The sequence below is a fragment of the Thrips palmi genome, unplaced genomic scaffold (genome assembly GCF_012932325.1).
Source record: "Thrips palmi isolate BJ-2018 unplaced genomic scaffold, TpBJ-2018v1 HiC_scaffold_12, whole genome shotgun sequence".
Lineage (NCBI taxonomy): Eukaryota > Metazoa > Arthropoda > Insecta > Thysanoptera > Thripidae > Thrips > Thrips palmi.
In genome coordinates, this window is record NW_023144623.1 from 402,985 (window position 1) to 416,761 (window position 13,777).

General features: G+C 46.5%; 1 protein-coding gene across 6 annotated transcripts in view; it reads right to left on the reverse strand.

Annotated features, from left to right (window-relative positions):
- LOC117640742 overlaps nt 1–13,777 on the reverse strand; it is a 21,679-nt gene continuing 7,902 nt past the window's right edge. For 2 of the 6 annotated variants that reach the window (XM_034377626.1, XM_034377625.1), the window contains exons 2-6: nt 11,987–12,133; nt 6,328–6,395; nt 5,828–6,185; nt 1,433–1,600; nt 2–1,136 (exon numbers count right to left, since the gene is read on the reverse strand). In XM_034377626.1, coding sequence (XP_034233517.1) covers nt 603–1,136; nt 1,433–1,600; nt 5,828–6,185; nt 6,328–6,395; nt 11,987–12,118 — 1,260 coding nt within the window. In that variant the 5' untranslated portion in view covers nt 12,119–12,133 and the 3' untranslated portion in view covers nt 2–602. Of the gene's footprint in view, nt 1,137–1,432; nt 1,601–5,827; nt 6,186–6,327; nt 6,396–9,288; nt 9,393–9,472; nt 9,623–10,842; nt 10,920–11,986; nt 12,134–12,296; nt 12,389–13,777 lie in introns of those variants that run through there. The other 4 variants (XM_034377624.1, XM_034377628.1, XM_034377629.1 and 1 more) reach the window with 4 other exon arrangements.

Genomic DNA, 13,777 nt, shown 5'->3' on the forward strand with positions numbered 1-13,777 from the left:
GTTTTCTTAAGAACAGGTTCTGGTTCCTGTTGCAAACGTTGTGTTGGTAAAGATCAAAGGCCCGGATTCACGAGGTGTTGGTATGGATCAAAGGCTCGGATTCACGTGACCAAGGGTGACTGGTTTTTGGTGGACTTTCGGGAGATGCCTAACTGGCAAGAACTTCGGAAACTTGAATGGGGTACTCACAAATTTAATGACAATAGAGTAAAGTGTAGATTGAATAACGCAAATCTGAACAGAACAATTGCCACTGTTTCAACGTTCGCTCTCTTTTCCAGCGGTTCAGCAGCTCTGCTCCCTGTCCACCTGAGAGAGGGGGGCAGGAGCGCAGGCTGCGGCAGGCGGACCACGAGAGCGCGGCGAGTTGCCTTCAGACGAACCAGTCCAGAGGCACGCAGGGGTACACTGTTATTCAACGAATGTGAATTGTGTCACGTTCGTTTGGACGTGACACGGCCGTTTTTTTGGGATGTCACATTCGTTTGAACGTGGATCAACATTCAAACGAAGGTGACAAAATTCACATTCCAACGAATATGACGTGATATTCGTTAAATAACAGTGTAACCGCGCTCTTCGCTAGAGGGCCTCATGCGGCGTCAGAATAGAACTTGACGAACACCGTCACACTGTCTACACTGCACGGTGCACCCTGGCAGCACGCGGCGCGCTGCAGCCACCTGGTCACGGCAGAAAGCGTCCCTGTCAGTGTCATGGTCCCTCAACAATACGAGCCGCGAGAGGCGCAGGCCGCACGGGCCCAGAACGGCGTCCAGGTCGCTGCATCCGTCTGACCAGAGCAAGCCAGGCGAAGCGCTCACCGCCAGCAACACCACGTCCAGCGAGGCCGCGTGCGCCTGCAGCAGGGACTGGGTGATGGCGCGTGGGAAACAGCACACAAGCAGCCACTGCACGCTGCTGGGCTGCGGCAGTGCGGGCAGCAGGGGTGGCTGGGCGCTGCTGTAGCCCTGCAAATGCAGCCGTCGCAGTCGCGGCATGCAGTGCACCACCACCATGTGATCCTCGAGGAGGTCACACGCCTTCAACTCCTCCAGCGTCGCAGCAGCACTGCGCAGGAGGTCCAGAGACCAGGCCCGGTCATAGGCGCAGTACACACCAGTCATCCGGCGCACCTGCAGACACAGCACAGCGTGAGGTAATATACTCGGAGACATGCCGGAACAGTCAAAATTTTGGTTGTCCCTTGATGACAATTTTTATTAAACCTGTTTTGATGACATTGTTGTCATGACCATGCTGTGAAGTATATGAGCTTTTATGGCAATGTCACCAATTTGGGATGAAATTTTCATCATTCAAAAGTGATGGGAATGCCATCCACTATTCTTTTGTGATTACGCGACAACACATTTTGACCGTGCAGGCGCAGCGAGGCGGCGAGGCAGGGAAGCACTAGCTGCACACTCACCCCATGCTGCCGCACGCGGCACAGCGTCTCCGCCTGCGCGTCTCGTCGCTCATCAGGGGCAGAACTCCTGACGGAATGCGTGAGACTAAACATGTTGAGCTCATCGATGCGTTGCTCGGCTGGCTGCTGCGCTGCAGCGGCCCGCTCCTGCTGGACTTCCCTGGGCACCTAGCAACAGAAAGGCTGTTTAACAGTAATACTGCTAGGGTGGCACTCGGAAGGTCGTGCGAGGTGCGAGGATGACAAATCACGATACCCGACTTCAGACCACTGGAGTCCTATTGTTCCCTCGCGGGAGAGCCGCGAACTTGAAGTGTTTCGTGTGCCGTAAATGATATGCGCGATTCCTAATATTCTGACGATCAAATCAGCGTCACTTTCTCAGCAAAACCAACTGTGTACTCAGTACACGCTCCTGGGCGCATGCTAATGAGTATGCGCTGCTGGGTGTGTACTCACTCATCAAGCACACGAGTCCACCAAGAGACGGATTCAAGGGTTGCCTACTTATGCCTCTCATAGTGTGACGCCCTTATTGCCCCCCCTTTTTGATCCGCGCCTGGAGTACAGGGTGTCCTTAATAAGTACACTGCCATTCGAGAGTGCTTTCAAAGGTAGCGCTTAGAGGCGCTTGTCTTCGGTTTCGTAGCGCCTCATGTTGAGGTGCCTTAGGCGCTTAGCTTTGAGACACCTTTGGCCTTTGGTCCTCCCCACTAGATGAAAAAATGCTGAAGTTTTGGCCCAGGCCAAAGGTGTTTGGCGACCGAGCACCTTGCCAATGCAGTGTGGCCCTACCGAGGGGTCGACAACTCCCATATTACCTCGTACGCGGAGGCTATATTACCTCTATATTACCTTATATTACCGTATATTACCACATTTTTTCTTGATTTTCTTGTTTCTTACCCCGATTTAACGCACACTTTGTTGTACTGAACCGTGATATTAAGATGTTGAGCAATTAAGCTTCTTATTGGGATTGGAAGAAGTTCGGATTCAAATGTCCGCACTAAACCTAAGACGAAGCTATGTCTAGTACACTTAGCGGATAGGTTGCATCAGGTTGCATACCTTGCTTGAGACAGGGGCTGTATCATCAAAAAAGGATTATGTCCACATCCTTTTATAATTCTTACCAGAAGTTATGATTGAAGCCTTTATGAAGAATACTTTGTCACGTTTTCAACTTATTTTATCGTATATTACCGATATTTTATTTTCGTATATTACCTTATATTACTGGTAATATATACCACCTCGTACACGGCTTGAGGTAGTTGTCGACCCCTCGGGCCCTACGCATTGCAAGCACAAAGGTGTATAGACAGCAAACACCTTGTACTACATCCGAAGGGAACCAGACGGGTCAGGACAGTGGGCTGGAACAAAGGTGTTTCAAAACTAAGCCCCCAAGGCGTCGTGAAATAAGGCATTTTTAGGCGCCGCGCTTGGAGGCGCTTGAAGGCGCTAGGAAACCTTGGGCCAGCGCCTAAAGTCGCTTCCCTTCAGAGCACCCCTGAATGGCGTGACACACCCAACAGTGTGTAAAGGAGAGTGGGGCAGTTTGTAACTGAATTTGAAATTTTGAAGTCATAATCGTATTTTTTGTCAATCGGCTCCGTGTTTGAACTAGTTCGATAGTTGGGCTCTTTATGTAGGCCATTAAACGTCCGCAGACGCTCACAGGTTCGTTCAACGTGAATAATAAGGCGAAACCCAAACCCTTGCATCTGTTACAAACTGGCAGGAGCAGTTCGTAAAAGCAGTGGGGCAGTTTGTAACAGCTACAAACGTGCTTTTTGGACATTTTGAATTATAATGGAAGCGTAAAAAGAGGTACAATTTTTCAAAATGCGAATTTATAAATGGCAGTGGGTTCGTCTCAGAGAGTCGATCAAAAAGATGTTATCACACATTATTGATTCTGAGTTGAAATAGAATGTCTTGAACGGTACGAGTAGTTTCAACCATTTTTAAGCTTCGCCAAAAAGCTTCAGTTGCGCAAATTTTAGTCACTGTAAGGGAGGGTGGGGCGGGCACCTAGTGACACTTAATAGAATTTTCGCATGAACGCCGCATTTCCAGCTATTGCTAAATATTTTGATCAGAACACGTCAATTAAACCCTCCGACTTAAAGACCCAATCAGAAAATATAAGAGTCACCAAATGATAAGTAAAATACGACCGCGAAATGACCTCTGCACTTGCAACCAGGTGCTCCACGGTGAGGCACCTAGTTACAGCGCTTGAAACAAGAGTATCTCTCGTTAAAAATCGTGGTTATGTAGTTGGTGAAAAACATTTTAGTCGTTATAAGTTGAAACATTGATTTGGAATGCAAAATTAAAAAAATTACGATTTCACGAAATCCTGGTAGTCACGAAGTTAATTTCATTTATGTTCTGGTTTCACAAAAACTGCGTTGAGTGGAGGTTATTTCATGTTTGGCACCACTATCTATAAAACTAAAACTTACAGACAGGACCAGGCTGTGTACCAATTTGGTTCCAAAAGACATTTAAGACAGTCTTAAAATACATGAAGGTCAGGTTATTCTCAGAAACGTGTAATAAAACTGTTCATTTCACCCAGGTTCAAAAGATTTGAGGTTAGAAAAATGCACAGCCGACGTGCCCAGATAGTTTCGTCTTAAATTCAGAAGTACCATCGAACCTCTCTAAAAGGAGCAGCTAGATGTCCACTTTTTGGAGGGGAGGGACTTTTAGTCACTCTCAAACTAAACTAAGGAAAGTTAATTCACAGATAGAGGTGCACAGGCCGGCAGTTTAATGGCCTATTTCACTCTTATTCGAAGACTAACGAACATTTTAGGTTGGCACTTTTGAAAACAATGAGGCATTTTGTTTATCTGTCTCTGTTTTTCGCTGACAAGCCGAGCTTTGCCATGGAAACGGCGATTTTAACTCCAAATTTCTCAAAATTCAGCGCTAAGTTTTCAACCAGACTTCACCAGTGAAATCAGGGTACAAAGTTCTGTCACTTTGCAAAGTCTCATCAAAATCCTATAAAAAGTTTCGGAAATGCATAAGGGGCCGAACTGAATATTAAAAAAAAAAAACAAAAAAAAAACCAACCCTGGGGAGGCTAGAAGGCTACTTCGTGCCTAAAAAAATTACGCTTAATTTCGGCAAAGCAAAAATATGCCTGCGCCACGTCCTTGCGAAACTCTGATTGACAATGAACCAACATTTATGAACGACATTTTGGGACATCCAATTTTGAAAATGGATTCATAACGCTGGAAAATATGTGCACTAAATAAATAATTCGAAAAGGAGTGGTTGGCAACAAGAAGCTTATCGGCCACGTTGTAAATTAGTGCCCCACGGAAAATTGTCACTATCTGCTATCTGCCCTGGGGGCTCAGTTCATCTGAAAACGGATTTACGCAGACAACCGAGAATCAAAAATTTAATGCCCAAGCTAAAAACAAAGTTAAGAATACTGCGGTTAATGATGGAGTAAAGGAATCCTGGGCGTGGAAGTCACTAGAAGACAGCAATCAACAACTTATTTCGGACAAAATTTCGAAAAGTGTCCCACATTTGTTGCATCTGAATTTTGAACTTCTCCTGACGCTTTCACACTAGATCCTTGGGGGAAATACTTATTGCAAACATGTTCTTAAGTTAAAATATCTGAATTCCTGCTAGGACAGATGTCCTCAACAACCCTGCAATAGCCGCAAGCATCGAAGTGTAACTGGGTGCCCCCCACCCTCCTTTATGACACGAAGTGATCAATCCAATCGTTGGGCCCCAAAGTAATTTTTGTTACAAATTCTTATCTTTTGTTACAATTTTGTTACGGAGGAAGTTTAGGCTACAAATAGTGGTCCAAACTTTAAAGTGGATCTCAAATCGTTGCGATTGCTGGTGAGTACCGTTCAGGATATTTTGCCGAAAAAGTGACACTAAAACAATGTTTGTATGACCTGACTATAGGACTCCACTGACCACACTTTTTACGCAACAAGGGCACAACCGATTAATCGATATTCGGTGGATGTTTAAACGACATAGACCAACATTGGGTACATAGTGAACCATGAATTACCATTATTTTGATACACGATACCCTTAAGACAGAATCAAGGTGGTAGACGCTAACTATGACGCAAAATCTTATGTTTTATCAAGAAATGCAGTGAAAATCAAGCTCTGCGCGTAGTGTCTTGAAGGCAACTAAGGTGCCTTAATTATTGTTCATATTGTGAATTTTAATGCCAATGCAAACCGGTGTAAAAACGCATTTTCTCCCCTTTTTTAAATTAAATTTTAAATACGTTGCGCGGGGGCAGTAGTGGTGACCTGAAACCTGCTTGAAACCAAAATCCCGTCTTCTAAGGGATAGAACGCAAGAAACATGCCCACCTGTTGCAGGTGGCCGCTGGCAGCCAGGGCCACGACGAGCGTCCTGGGCAGCGAGTCCTCGGCGTGCTCCTGGCCGTCGACGCGCCACTCGGCACCGAAGGCCTCGCCGTCGTCCTGCCGCAGGGTCACCTTGCAGGTGGCGGGCACTCCGCGCAGCAGCCGCAGGGCGGTCAGGGCGCTGCCGTCCTGCAGCCCCTGGAGGCCGTCCTGGAGTCCCTGAAGGTCCTGCATTGCTGCCGGCATCCAGTCCTGCAGGCCTCGCCGCAGTGCAGCCTTGGGTCGCCTCACGCTGTGCTCTTCGGTGCACTCGGTAGAGGCGGTGCACTGGCAGTCCATGCACCACCACGCGACACGGGGCCTGCAGCAGAGTACACTGTGAGAACCTTCATTGAACCCAATGTTCCCGATGTAAACGGGTTGTCACCCAACACTTATCGTGAGTAGGCGGAAAGACATCGCGTACACGAGGGAACACTTTCCGTCGTGCCGACAGGACTCACCTCTCCAGGTCCAAGGCTTCCAGGCACGCCACCAGCGCGAAGTTGTCTGACACCGGTTCCGTGAACGTCTGTGCCACAGATGCAAAGGAGCTTGAACTATGTCCAGTAGATTGGTACGAAACAGAAAATAACAGGAAAAGTAGCGATTCAAATCGGCAACTTCGGCCCGTCCCGTACATTTAATAATTCGACAATTTCGTGTTTCCTTAACCTCAACGAGATTTGAACCAGGGTCGGGGTCAAAACGGTCGTCATTTTCGTCATCAGTACCCTCGAAAACGTATAAATCGATGACACATTGGAAATATAAAATTAAGTCCTATTTGACCCTCACAGGGCTTGAGCCTGGTTCCAGGGTCAAATGGATGTCATTTTCGTCATCCATCAACACCTCCGAAAACATTGGGAACAACGTCAAACTCGAAGCAAAAACTGTGGTCGTCTTTGATCCTAACGGTATTTGAACCCGGGTCTTGGGTCAAAATAGATGTCATTTTCGTTGTCAGCACCCTCAAAACATACAAAACAACGTCAAAGTTGAAATAAAAATTTTTGGCGTCATATACCCTACTGGAAATTGAACCTGGGTCCAATCTTCTCTGATTTGGTCGAAACCAGCACTGTTGAATTTGTCTGGTCACCCCGATTCCAAAAATACCCCAACATGCCTTTCTAGCTGCAGCCGTTGCCGAAATCGTCCTCCACCCCATGTAGACCAAGATGCACCTGCAGCAGCACCCCTGGGGCTCGGATCGAAAAAGGCGTCACCGGGCGGTTCTAAGGGTCACCCAAGGAGGCTGCATACCAAATTTGGAGAAGATCGGACCACGGGAAGTTCTCGGACGGACGGACGGACGGACGAACGAACGCACAGCAAGGATCATACTTTGTGCCCGTCGTCCGGTATTTATTCCATAAACAATACGGGACGGGCCAAAAAGCGACAATAATGTTTCTGCATCTGAACCGACATCTTGATCCTTTCTTTTGGTTTGAAAAGTGACACAACGAAAAGGCACGCAGAGGCGGCCACGCGATCCAAAAGGCGCTCAGAAGCGGCCCTGCAATGTAAGAGGCACGCAGTTTGCCCCGCGCCTTCCAAGAGACACGCAGTTACCGCTGGGGGGCCGCGTGGCAAACAACGTGCCTTTTAAATCGCAGGGCCGCTACTGAGCGCCTTTTGGATCGCGCGGCCGCTTCCGCGTGCCTTTTCGTTACTGGTGTCGATGTGAGCCCGCGTTGTTTTGGCCCTCGATGTTTGTCGAGAAATCATCCCCACCACCACCGTGCCCACCACCTAGGCGGCCTTATCCGCAAGTCCAGTTCAATTTTGAAACAGCAGCTTTCTTTCAAAATTAAAACAATTTGCTTTACGGAACCCAGAGCTGAATTAAAACCAAGCACAGTCACAAAAAGAGTTATCTTAAAATTCGAAGTGGTCTGAATTGGAGCAATTTCTTTGAACAAACGGAAATTGTCAAAACTCGGTCAAAACTTTGAATTGAAAATAATTTTTTGTATCACTCAGCTTGGTTTCACGTGGACAAACAACGTACCTAGGCTCTCTGGTTGGCTGAGCGATAGCGAAGCCCATGCCGTGAATAGGGGTCGGGAATCCATTGGTCGTGAGTCTGTCTACCTCGACGGTCCCTATCGATAGGCGCGTATCTTTGAGGCGCGTCAACGTAAGCGCGCTAGTCCGTCCGCCGCTTCCAAACCGTCGTAACTCGCCCGGGCCGCGACAAACCGTGCTACCTTTGCATCATTCCGTATCTAGACAACGCGCTTTGTCGGGGCTCCGGCGAGATACGACTGTTTGTCCCTGGCGGGCGGACTTGCGCGCGTACGTTCTCGCCTAGCGATAGGGACCGTCGATCTGTCTGTCTGTTGCGTTCCACTTTTCTCAGGACACTAATAGACGGATGCGGCTCAAACTTTGCATAAGTACTCTATACATACTAAATTACTATGTACTTTTTTGTGCATAAGCTTCGCACAAAATTTAATATGCGTCTCAATACGCACGAATTTTATGCGCAACAACGCACACTTTCGTGCTTAGTTACGCACAAATTCGTACGTATTGAAACGCATGTTTAATTTTGTGCGAAGCTTATGCACAAAAAAGTGCATAGTCATTTAGTGTGTAAATACCCAAGTAAAAAAAAATTACGGGGCCGTTTTGCGTTTCAGTGCGTTTGAAATAATAAGTAGGCGTTTAATTATCAGCATGAGCGCAGTTGGCTTTACATTCTGTTGGTAACACTGCTTTCAGCTGTTGCCCAGCAGGCGGCGCTGTAGTCGCTGTTGTTTGTTTACGTCTCAGTTTGAGCAGGGCGTGGCAACGGCCAAGGAGGCGCGTGAAGCGATGCTCGAGCGAGGTGCTTCGGTTACGCACTTGTTCGAGATTATGAAAACTAAGCTGGTGTTTGCAAAACACTCTTTGCACAGATCGAAAGAGCATGAAATTTAGGGTGCATTAGGCCCAGTGGCCTGCCTGAGTCCCCTCAATTTAGCCCACACAAGGGAGGCAACTTTTACATTGGGAAGGCGCGGCCGAAATTTTTCCTAAATTTTCGATTTGTCGTGTTTTTTGGTGAAAGTCCTTAAAATTTATAGTCGGTAAAACAGGAAGTATCGAGGAAGCCAATTAGCCTAATGCACATCTTCATTTCATGCTCTTTCCATCTGTGCAAAGCGTTTTGAAAACAGAGGCCAGGTTTTCATAATCTCGAAGCAGTGCGTAACCAGGCGTAACCCCTGCACCGAAGGCGCGAGCATCGCTTCACGATCTCCTTGGCCATTTCCACGCCCTGGTTTGAGTTTGTGAAACAGTGAAACTCAACATAAAAATGTAATCAGGGAAACAAAAATTAGGTTTTCGAAAGATAGAAGACCAGGCTGATTGATGGAACGGCAAAGGAAAATGATGAATGCAAACTCTCGATGTCACGCACTTACACTCGTCGCGAACCGGCTGGTCTCTCGGGATAAGTCCCAGTCCATCCCAGCTTCACTCTATTATTTTACTTGAGAAAACTGACAGGGCATTGCTCATAATGCTGTGAATTCCTTTCCATCTTCGTTCTTACTCACTTTCACAGTTAAACCATTGTTTTTCTATTTTATCTTGCTTACTACTTACTGATTTTAAGTGTCGTTGGATATTTGTGATTTTGATGAAACAAGATATCGGTTACTGACTGGTGACCAACCAATACTTTACGAAGATAAACGAGTAGGGATAAGATTCAACGGGGCCTTCCAACTGACATGGGTGTGATTCAAAGTGAATCGTTTCAATGCTGAGTGTAAAACTATAATCTATTCAATAATTATCTAATTAGCGCATTTTAATTTGAATGTAATTAGATAAAAGGCTCAACAAAAATTTAATCATCATTCGATATTTCTGGTTTTACTCTACGGAAAGAAACTAGTGCACTGGATATTGGATTAAATGATACGAGTCCTGCCAACTGGCTTGCATGTAACATTTAAATACAATTTTCAGAAAGGTTGAAATAAGCAATTAGCTCAAAAATTTTAAATTGATACATTGATTTGCATGGTACGTGTTCAGGAATAAAACTTTCAAAGATATCGAATGCTGACACGAACTTGAAAGTTAACATTCAAGCGATGCAATGTTAGTACTTGAACGTCCCTCGACAGAAATGATTGCAATGATGCTGCAGCAGGAACTAGTATCACAAACGGGGTCTTCATGAACACGTATAAGAAAAAAAATTCAAAGTTGAGGTGTACATTGATTCTTGGAGTGTACGGTGTGCTGATCACAAAAATAACGCTCAATTTGCTCTCAGACCCTTATTTTGACCCCAAATTGGCCAATTTCAGACCAAAATTTTTATGATGACTTTCACATTGATTCCTGTACTTTTCGATGTGCTGATCACGAAAATGACACCTATCACACTGAGAATGAAAGAGTCATGATCAGGACTAAAATTTTGGGTGAGGAATTCTTTCTTACCCAAATTTGGGTGAGGTAGGTTTCCTCACCCAAATTTGGGTGAGGAAGGTTACCTCGCCCAAATTTGGGTGAGAATGCTGTCAAGCCATATAGGTAGCTGACACCCTTCCTCACCCAAATTTGGGTGAGGAAATAATCCTCACCCAAATTTGGGTGATAAAGTATACCTCACCCAAAACTGGGTATTGATCAAGACTCTTTCATTCTCAGTGCAGACCTATATTTCTCCTCTTAATTGGCCAGTTTTAGACCAAAATTTTTATGTCAAGTTTTACATTAACTCCTGTAGTTTTGGGTGTGATGATCACAAAAATGACACTCTAATTTCTGTAAGACTGTTTCCACCTCAAATCGGCCAAAATTTGTGTCACGAAAATTAAGTTTACCGTACGACTTATGCTCCCCCTCCCTCCCGAGCACTAATTTAGAAGCGCATTTGTGCCTTGAGGGAAGGAACCTCGCCCACAAGGAAGGGCGCGGCACTGCTTTCCTCAAGTTTAATGGAACGACGTGTGAACCTTGTCTCAAGGCCAACCAAAAAGCCTGCTGAAGGCCGGCTAGCGCCGCAGGCCAAGATAGGTGGAACGCCAGGCGCAGATCGGCGTAACTGGCGTAGCAACGCCGAGACGCGGTCTGGCGTACACCGACCTTGTGAGGTGTTCGTCCGTGAGTCGAGTTGCGACAGCGATAAAACAAGCAACAAAATCAACAAAATGATACAAAGGTGCGTTTATCAGGTTTCTAATTGGTCCTATTCGACTTTTTGTCAAAATCTGCACTACTTCGAAAAGCGAAATATGTTTGATGGTGAGTACTTAAACAACCCCAAAATGCTTAATCAAGTTTTACTATTTACTGCTAAACTTTAAAAACTGTGATAATAAGGGGAAAATATGCTCTTGTGTAGCAGTGTGTGTTGAACTGCATCCAGACGAGTGTGGACCTACCTCATTTTAGTTTCTGAGTTATGGAGGTTTACGTAAACCTTAAGTCTTTTCCCCCAAATTCTCCTCACGACAAAGGAAAAGGTACCAGGCGTTTAGATTCTGGAAAAATTATTTGTAACTTTTGCCAAGGAAAAAGATAGCGTTGCCCTTTTTTTAATGTCTCCCTTAGTTTTCCCTGAAAAACAAAAAAAAATTGGCCGCGATGTGGCAAAATGTCTGAAACTAGAAGAAAAATAAAAACAGGCCTAATAATAAAGCTTTTAGGGCCTATTTTGGGCTGTTATTTTCAAATAAGCCAACGCTAATTTTTTTTAATGTCTTTCAAGGTTCAGTTGCCAGAATCTGAGCTTTGAGAACCTTCTCTTTTTGTCCTGAGGAGAATTTGGGAGAAACGACTAAAAGTTTACGTAAACCTCCATAACCCAGAAACTAGTGGGAGCTGGGGCCCCAACATTAGGAATAAATTCATCAAATAGTGTTTGAATATTAACCACAAGATGGAACTTCCTGGGTCAAATATTTCTCGGACACGCAAATATCACTTTACAGTATCCTTTAACTGGGATAGGATTTGCTAATACGAAGCGTGTTTTCTGCAAGTGTCAGTTCCCCAACCTAAATTTTAGAATTTCCACTTAACGGTGAACCAATCCAAATACGTAGGGCTAGATATCGTTCAAAATATACAAAGTAACTCTGTGAAGCGGCGGGTTACCTTTCGGCACGTCGGGCATCGCCGGTCGTTGAGGCGCCCCAGGCAGGATCGGCACAAGGAGTGCAGGCACGGCAGCGCCTTGGGCCGCACGTCCTGCAGGTCCCACTGGAGGAGGCACACGGGGCATTCCATGTCAGTCCCAACGCGCTGCAAACACGAGGGAGGAAGAAAAGAGCTCTAGACAGCAGAAGAGCGTGGAGAAAGGCGAAGGTTGAGTCCCAGGGCGAAGGGACGCACGTGATGCGGCAGCAGGGCGCTCTGGACGCGAACAGTAACAGTGTAGGATGAGGATAACTTGCGTTGCACCCACCGTGCGTTACACTGACACGGAACGGACGGCAGACGAACAGGGTTGCCAGACCCTGAGTAAGACAGTGACAGTGCGCCACAGGCTTGCCAGACACGGCCGACCCGAGAGCGCCCGGATCGCGCCCGGCCCGCTAAAGCGCCCGAGTGCGCCCGAGTACGTTCGAAGGCGCCCGAAGGCGCCCGGCCGGCCCCACAGGTCCGATGGCTGCCAATGCACCCGAAGTGCGCCCGAAGTGCACCGAGTGCATCCGAAGTGTGCCCGAAGTGCAGCGAGCGCATCCGAAGTGTACCGAGCGCACCCGAAGTGCACCCGAAGTGCGCCCGAAGTACTTCCAAGACCTGCCGACACGATCTCGTCCACCCGAAGATGTCCAAATCCGGGCGCGCGCCCGGTTCGAAGCTATTGCGCCCGTCGGGCGCCCAGGCGCCCGAGGCCATTTCTTCGGCGCCCGGAGGAACCCGAAAGCGCCCGGCGGGCGCCGAAGCGCCCGGTCTGGCAAGCCTGGTGCGCCACCAGAGCGCGCTTTGAGCAACACTGGGAGCCACAGAGGCCAAGTCGCCACAGATCGCCACTGGAGCGCTCACGTCGCCACTCAGGTTTGACCGGAAGTATTGTCTATTAGTCAGTTTAAAAAAGCTCATTCGCAGTTTGAACGAACTTCCCGCCTTTCTGCTTTGTTTCTATTGGTCAGTTTGAATTTTGACGGGTGGATCACATTCGTTATTCGTTTCCATGGGAATGATTTATTCATGTTTTTCGTATTGGAGCGTAACGTAGACAAGTTTTCGTTAATTTAATGAGTGTAAAGTTTGAATTTTCTACTGAGGCACATTTTGTCTTTGAAACGTTTCTCGATAAAACCAACGGTTAAGGGTGTATGATTGTTGAAGTTTTATGTTTTAACAAATTACACCAAATTTCCACGATAAATTTTGAAAAACTTTTCGCTACCTTTATTTTGTTATTGTAACGAATAATTTGGCTGAAGTCATTTTCAAAAACCGATTAGGAAATAAAAAAATTCCAATGCTAACGCATTGCACGGTGATCCGGGATTGAAACATCTATTTGAAGGTTGTCGTTTAGTTAACACTGTTTGGAAAGTTAAATTTATTTTCGTCGGTTGGCAACAATATAGTCAGCGTCTGCGCCCTTTAGAAAATCGCAAGGCCGAAGAAACGAGTAGTCACGCTTACGCATCAAAACTGCCCCTTCATTGTTGTTGAGGCGGAATTGTTTGGCTTGCTCTTTAAGGCTGCGGTTCTCAATTCATGTTTTCGTCAATTCTGTGCAATAGTTCTCACTCACTATCTAACTACGATAGGACGGTTGATTTGGCAAACTTCCTTTTCTCGGGAGGGACGGTTTCAACGCGGGTGATACTCTACAAACTGAAGTGTGTACTCAGTATGCATCACTCAGTATGCATCTACACATGCATACTTGCAAGTACACACCTACAGATGCATACTTGGATAGTA